Genomic DNA, 8416 nt, shown 5'->3' with positions numbered 1-8416 from the left:
ATGCCGTTTGACTCGAGACAAATTTTGAGATTCATTTTCTTGGTCTGACATGATCGGAGAAGGACAGCGAAGCCAATTAGATCATACATGTTGTTTTGGGTGGATAAAATAGGATCCAGATGTTGCACATTTTCAAGTTTCAAGTAGGGTGAAAATGGATTAGATTTATACATAATTCATGTTGTTCATTGGCACCTGATATTCTTTTCAGGTGAGACCAAACCTAATTGGCAACACACGCACACGAACAGACGCAGAAGGAACTAAAATTGCACTGGTAAGCGAAATTGGAAATGAATACCATCAATAGATTGGAAATTGGAGCACATTGAAAACACTCATACAAGAGGGAAATCAAAATGGTTGGATCATTTACACCTAGGTAGACCTTCACACATACTCACACGCTACAAGTAGCACACCACGAAATATGACTCACTGGATTTCAATTATTTGTTGACGTGAGAATATAATTCAGCACCTCACTTGCCGGGAACGAAGTTGGTGGCGTAAGCCCAGGCATTGTTGTTTACGGGGTCGGCGAGGTGGTCGGCAAGGTTCTCGAGAGGTCCCTTGCCGGTGACAATGGCCTGAACGAAGAATCCGAACATGGAGAACATGGCCAGTCTGCCATTCTTGATTTCCTTCACCTTCAGCTCGGCGAATGCCTCGGGGTCATCAGCAAGGCCGAGTGGGTCGAAGCTGCCACCAGGGTACAGGGGGTCGGTCACCTCTCCGAGCGGTCCACCGGCAATGCGGTACCCCTCGACGGCACCCATGAGAATGACCTGGCAGGCCCAGATGGCAAGGATGCTCTGTGCATGGATCAGGCTGGGGTTGCCGAGGTAGTCGAGTCCTCCTTCGCTGAAGATCTGAGCTCCGGCCTTGAACCAGACAGCCTCACCGAACTTAACGCCGTTCCTGGCGAGCAGCTCGGGGAAGACGCAGCCGAGAGCGCCCAACATAGCCCACCTAGCGTGGATCACCTCCAGCTCTCTGTTCTTGGCGAAGGTCTCGGGGTCAGCAGACAGCCCAGCAGTGTCCCAGCCGTAGTCACCGGGAAACTCACCAGTGAGGTAGGAGGGGGCGTCGCCGGAGAGTGGGCCGAGGTACTTGACACGGTCTGGGCCGTACCATGGGCTGCCGGAGGAGGCCACCCTGGTGGGCCTGGAGGGGGTCTTCCTCATGGTGACGCGCCCCTCGCCAAGCAGGTTGGAGGCAGCGGAGGGTGTGAGCTTGACGGCATTGCCGGCCAAAGTCGGAGAGGACAGAGCCATGGTTGCCATTGCTTGCTCTTGCTTCGTCTCCTTCCTCCTGCTGAGCTCTCAAGTGTGAGTGTAGGCGAGGGTGAGTGGGTGCATGGAGGGTTCGGGTATTTTATAGCCCGGTGCAAGGTGGTCGCTTTATCTTAATAAAATCTTTCACTTCATTTCTCATTGGCTGGAGGAAATGAGAGCATTTTCCGATCATACAAGTGGCGTTTGATCTGATGACTCGCCGGAGATTTCCCTTTCTCCCATCTTTTGTGATTTTCTCATTCCCATATCCGATTAAACGCAATCCACAATCTCCTCTCAAAAGTTCTCAGCCAATGAGAAACAGCCGAGCTGGCAGTCGCGGTGTTCAATCTCTTTGCGGTCCCCATCTTTCCTGATGACAACGTGGAGCAAATCGGCGAGATAAGTTGGGCCCACAGGGTCAGCTGTCCTCTTGTCATTGGTAGAGACGATCGGAAACTGCCAGCTCAGCATAGATTTCACCTTGTCTGTTGCTGTGACCAAACTTAATCTGATTTTGGGTGAGAAAGAGGTTAACAACTCACCACCTGAGCATGGTTTGAATTATCATTTAATAAGGCATTTGTTGAAATAATTCACATTTTCATAATAATGATGGTGAAAGAAATTTATTTTAGACCTTTTTTTTACTGTTATCTATAATTCTTTATATACCAAAACAATATAAATTAGTCATCGTTTTTAGGTTTATGAGCTCATTTCCGATTATGGTAAAGATGTTTTTGCTAAAATAACTTATTTAATTTATTAATAAATGCACGCAAGCCCATTATTAATTAGTTTTACATTTTAAATAAATTTCACTAGACTAATATTTTATCCTAATCAAGACACACACACACACATATTAAGCGTCAAGTGAGCTACGCATGAAGTCAAGAAATTTACAATCATCTTCTCTTTTTTTTACATTATCTTTTTTTGTTTATTTATTTATTTTTGTAGTATGTCTATCTGTTATCGTCTGCATTTAAGCTATGTTTAGATGGAGGGAAAAAGAAAGAAAAGAATGGATGAAAGGGAAAGAAAAGGAGAAGAAAGGAAATGGAATCCCTCTCAAACTTTGGATTACATTTAAAAAATCGTTTCTTCTTACTAGCTCTTCTTTTCTTTTTCCTTATTCATTAGTCATCCAAACATAGGGAAGACATTTTCTTTCTATTCATTTCCTCTCCCTCTCCCTCTCCTTCCAGGTTGTTAGATAGTGTAGAATAAATAGTTCAACTTAGATTGCAGCGAAATTTCATGACAGTGCACATGTGATTCAAAAGAAGCTCTTTAATAAACAAAGAACGACGAACACATCTACAAATCCAATTTGGTGAGAAGACACAAAAACTGTCTCACTTTTGGCAAAAAAGAAAGGCGAATGAAACGAGCACGCAGATTCATCGTGGCTTTAGCAAAGAAGCTTTGCAAGAAAGAAACGGCTCCGAAACTTCCTCTAAGTTTGAAAAATGGAGGCCGCGTGGCCTGCGGTTCATGGAAACCGGTGGTGCCTCGGACGTGGAAATCTTTATTCAATTCGAATTCTTGGAATTGACTTCCTGTCACTCGCATCAATTTACGCGCTCGCTCGATGAAGCATGAACTCCGTAGGAAAACCACCACCACCTCCATTAATATAATTATTCATGCTTCTCCTCGTAACACAATTTTCTCACCTATTGGCGTCAATAGTTTAATGAGTTGCAACTGCAACTTTTTAAATCTGAAATTGGGTTTCAAATTTCTTGGTTTTTCAGGCGCTTCACTTTGGTGATTTTCTGAATCAGTACCAAGTATTCAGTGCCAGATGATGGCAGTATTGGGAAGGTTGCAACGATGATGAACCTCTTGTCACGCTGAATTGCCGAATAAATCTGAGTTTCTTCTCACTTAATTTCTTGTCCAATTGATTGTGTTAGCTTTGAAGTTGGAACCAGCATAGTTTTTTGCAGTGCAGCAGGGCTTGGCAACCCGATTGCAAGGAAGGAATTATTAAACTGATTTTGCATTAGTTGATAGGCGAGCTTTCCAATGCCTTCATTCATCTTAGAAAATGCAGCCCTGGAGAAATTATGCAAGATGTGCTTTGAGTTTAGCAATTAGTAATGGATTCTCGAAGTTTAAAAGCAGCACTTCCAGTAGGCAATAACATTGAGAAGAACATGTCTCATGATTGTGGGCAACTTTTCATGAATTTCTACTTAAATGAGAAATCCCCCACAGAAGTCGGTCTTTAATTTTTCTTTTGTTTTGTTTCTAGGGTTTAAGGCTGCTCTTCGAGAGATATATATATATATATATATATTGTTTCTAGGGTTTAAGGCTGCTGTTTAGGATATATATATATATATATATATATATATATATATAAAGTTTGTTAAAGGATTAAAACGGGTCAAATCCCGAGCAGGTAATGAATACACGTGATATTAAATTTGAATTCGGATCTGGCGCAATAAAAAAAATGGGAGGACCTTTAACCTTGCCACGGATGAGGGCCAGGTTCAGGGATACATTTGGTGACAGTTTTGTTTAATACAATATGTGCATAGAGAATTATAATATACATCATGTATTGAGTAACCCTAAAAGGCCCTTTTGTAGCATGAGAGTGCTGTACACATGGGTTTAAATTAGTACGTAATAACTTGTTATCATATTAGCTAGTACTAATCAAATTTTGGAATCCTTATTGATTTATCAATGTGTAATATGTGATGGTGATTTGGCTGGTAACTCGTACAATTTTAAAAGCAATCTATTAAATGTTACTTGATTACTATTAATTTCTAGGTTCACATGAGCTTGTCAACTGGATTTAATATGTTGGTCAAACTTGGGATTCCTTTTCAATAGTAAAAATTTCAAATCGATCGCTGTTATGTTAGCACTACTTTGAGTTTAGCTCGATTGAATTTTGAAATTTCAATCGATCGCAAATTTAACATAAAAACCATTTATCCTAGAAACATAATCAAACAAAAAGTTTCGTTATCTCCAAAGTTGGCTGCCAATTTTCGTCTTTTTATTCTTTTTTCCTTTCTTTTATATATATATATACACACATATATATATATATACTGGTCTTTCCTTTTGTAGCATGAGTTGCTAGCTTGTGTGGGCAGAAGCCCACGGAGACTCACATATAATATAAGTCTCCCATATAATTTATTTTATTGCATATTGATGCTCTTCAAATTAAATATATCATTGTTGCTTTGAATCTTATAAACATTAACCTGAAAACTAGGAAGCAAATCAACAAAACGAGAAACTTGTGATCCATGGAAGTCCAAAATGCATGTGAGCGTGAACGTGGCCACAAAACAGAGTGAGAAGTGAATAAATTATTATTCACATCATCCACAAAGGACCAAACAAACTCAGCCTCAGCCCTGCACATGCCCCTCTCTCTCTCTCTCTCTCTCTCTCTCTATATATATATATATATATATATATATATATATATATATATAGAAACCAATAATATAAATGTACTCAGAACATTTAAAAGTAAAACATTATCAAATCATGAAAATTCAATGTGTAAAATCGATCAGACAATTCGGTACCATTAAATAAAATTGATCTCATAAATGTTATCTCTTCATCAAACCTTGGTAATTATTTTTAAACCCCAAACTTTGGATTTTATAAGAAAATTGCATGTATCTGATGCATGGGCGCCTAGGTGTGTGCGTGTGCGTGCACGTGGTGAAGTGTGTGTGTTTGTGCGCGCAGATAGGTGCGGACCACACGCACGGGGTGGGGTTGGTAGGAAGCAGCCGTATCGCTAATAATAATGGCTGGCACAGAGGATCCGTGCCTCTTCTTAAAAGCGTTCATTTACTAGGGGGCAACCTGTAATGTAAATAAATAGTGAAGCAGGTGAGGTGAACAACCTGATGGCATAAATGCGGAGGGGAAACATGTGAAGCTCTCCTAACTTAACTCGGTGTCGGTGGTAATTTTTTTCCACGTAAAATTAATCGCCATGGGCAAATTTTCTCTGTTGCCTTATGTCTCAACTGCTTATAATGCTTTCATTTTTGAAGAACTTGATTCAGACGGCCACTCCACTTGGTATCATCTTTGTTAAACAGATCCAGAATGTAGACCGTCTATCTTAATGGCAACGATGGTGGTAAATGCGGCGTCCGTTTGCATTGGTGGGGATTGTTGGATGAGACCTGATGAAAACGATGGTGGGGATGTTAGATTTCTTGAAGAATTGTGATCTGACAGATGATTTGATTCACTGATATTTAGTTGTGGTAATGAATGTCGTGGGAATTGGTCGCTTGGTTGGGAACTTGGGATTGGTACTTCCTTGTCTAGTAGCAAATCAACTCCCTTTTTCTTTGGGTGATTTGAAGACCTTCGAAGTCATTAATGACTACTTTTTTCTAGATTCCCTATCGTAGATAAGTTTTTCTACGCTTTGGTTATCCCTTTTTTAATTTGTCGTGGGCATGAGGCAGATGTTGTTCACTTCTTTTGAGAACTATTCATTTCCCAGTTCATGCTCACTCACTGTTAATGCAGAGAAAAATCAGACAATAAGTAATTGTCAATGTTAAAAGAGAGAGGACGGGTTAGGGAAGGTGAAAAAGTAACTTTATAAACCAAGTGGAAAGATGAAAAAGTTGCGGTAATTCAAATGCTTTGTCATATGTAGGATCATAGAGGTGAGAAGAGACACAGGAATTTGTGGGGAAGCACACATCCGACGGCACCAACAAAGGCCCACGGGACTTGGAAACTCCAAGCAAAATGCATCCAAAAGAGTAAGAGCAGTAAGTTTTCTTCTTCTTTTTTCCCCTTCTTCTACTCGTTTTTGTTCCTCGAACACCAAAGACAGTAAAAAAAGAGGAAAGAGTTTCGGTATCTAAAGATGATTCACGTTAGTTTCGATAGAAAGTAAGTTCATTCGAAACGGTTTCTTTTATTCTATATGTCTGTTCATTTGTTTTACATGCATTCACCTGCATATTACGGGTCATGTTATAATCATTTCTACCACATAGTTATTTTTCAAAGCAAAGAAATAGAGATTGACCTTGGAAGATAAAAGGTGTCAGTAAAAAATGTTGTTTCGGAAAAGCGAAAGGACAGGAAACTGTAGCTAGCATTGCCCACAAGAAAGTCAGCAAAAGATCGATAACACAGATCCTTTGCCCTCCAGTTGAGGGTCACCCATCAAAAGAACAATCCATGAAGTATAATCAAATGGATGAACATAGCCAGATCCACCATACTCGGAAATATATGTATACGTATGATTCATTATGAGAAAGACTACTGAATATTAAATTGTATTGGCTTCGGCCTTCAGCCAAACTGCGAGTTGAATCTATCAAGTTGGTGATTCAGCAAACTCTAGATGCAGTGATTCAACTGAATTGGCATCTTTAAATCACAAAATTGAATCTATCAAGTTGGTGATTCAGCAAACTCTAGATGCAGTGATTCAACTGAATTGGCATCTTTAAATCACAAAATTGAATCTATCAAGTTGGTGATTCAGCAAACTCTAGATGCAGTGATTCAACTGAATTGGCATCTTTAAATCACAAAATTGAATCTATCAAGTTGGTGATTCAGCAAACTCTAGATGCAGTGATTCAACTGAATTGGCATCTTTAAATCACAAAATTGAATCTATCAAGTTGGTGATTCAGCAAACTCTAGATGCAGTGATTCAACTGAATTGGCATCTTAAAAAAAAAAATTACAAAAGTTAGAATGAAGGAAAGCTACCGGCCGCTGATTTTGACAGGATTGCTTCCAAGAGTCCGTGAACTGATGAATTCCCACATGATAACGAGAATCAGGCTTGCACGAACGCGTGAATGGGAAGCAAAATAGTTATTGAGGAGAGCTCCGTCCGTCGGAGGTTGAACTCAAGAGCCCTTGAAGTCGAACAAGGCCGTATATATTACCATGTAAACAAGCTCATTTTCTTAGTATAAGTTTTAAGCCCATTCCAAAAAGACGGGTTCTGTCGTGAAGTATATAAGCAGCAAATCCCCCACCAGTACAGCACGTGTGAGCAAGAGCAAGAGAAGAAGAAAGAAAGAAACAAGAGAGCGATGGATTTCTGGGTTTGCTTCTCGGAGGCACTTCAATGTCGATCTCATGATCAACCTTCTCATGAATGTGAGCTGGGTCTTTATAGTCCACCTCTCAGAGTTTTTCAATTCTCAGCGTCAGTTATGGCCAGAAAAATGCTTCGCAATCTCGTGAATGGTAATAAATCAGACTTTAATTATGTTTAATGAAAACTTTAATTTGAAAATCAGTTTTCTTTCTTAACTTAATCTCGTAACTTTAATTTGGCCAATTACGAAGTAAATGATAAGGCTCAAGGCCATATATACTTCCAAATTTTTCCTTGTTTTCTTTTGAATTTTTTATAAAAGAAACATGAAACTTAGAAAGAAAAAAAACCTGTGCATGAATGGATGGATATGTGAACAGGAGGAGAGTATGGATTAAAGAAAGGCAGGCTGGTAATTGTTTGGGAAGATTTCGCGTGATCTAGTTGGGCACATGGTTCAGGTTGCATCAGCCATTACGAGCCCACGTGGGTTCTGGAAGCTCGGTCGCCAGAAGGGTTCGAACTCTCTGGGCCGTTGACTCTCCCCCGGTAGGCGAGCCAGGGTATTACAGGCACCGTTGCAGAGGAGGAGACCGGAAACTTCTCCTCTCGACTCAATATTTTATTTTTAAAATTTAAATGGAAGCCCCAAATTTTTGAAATTTTCACGAGCCCACAAATTTCAGCAAAATTACACTTGTAGGCGGTATAATAATCATTCTTTTAATGCGGTAAACCTTTCACTGCTTTCTTGCGGCTTGTGTGGAAATGGCAGGGATGGATGGAGTCCTTTTCTGGGTATACCAAAGAATGCGGGGGCCTATATGAAAGTTATTTTTCTATTATAACGATCTGATATTGCGTTTTCTTGATACTAGTGCGGTGGCATCGATGAGAATTTCTGGTTGTTTTGAGCCGACTTTTCCGGACCGGGCTCGTCCTCTCTAGACAAGGATTAGATGGGGCTCTGCCACTTCTTTCCCTCATCGCTTTTAGTCTATTAAAAAAAAAAATCTCATTTTAAATACAG

At 40.1% G+C, this 8416-nt stretch overlaps 1 protein-coding gene across 1 annotated transcript; it reads right to left on the bottom strand.

Annotated features, from left to right (window-relative positions):
* Positions 1-287: 287 nt before the first annotated feature.
* On the bottom strand, positions 288-1370 carry LOC116264958 (chlorophyll a-b binding protein of LHCII type 1-like). Its single transcript, XM_031645437.2, has one exon. It carries the CDS (start codon positions 1284-1286, stop codon positions 483-485), a length of 804 nt encoding a protein of 267 aa, XP_031501297.1. The 5' UTR covers positions 1287-1370; the 3' UTR covers positions 288-482.
* Positions 1371-8416: the final 7046 nt, after the last annotated feature.

The sequence above is a fragment of the Nymphaea colorata genome, chromosome 11 (assembly GCF_008831285.2).
Source record: "Nymphaea colorata isolate Beijing-Zhang1983 chromosome 11, ASM883128v2, whole genome shotgun sequence".
NCBI classification, from domain to species: Eukaryota; Viridiplantae; Streptophyta; class Magnoliopsida; order Nymphaeales; family Nymphaeaceae; genus Nymphaea; species Nymphaea colorata.
This window is presented reverse-complemented; position numbering and strand designations above follow the sequence as displayed.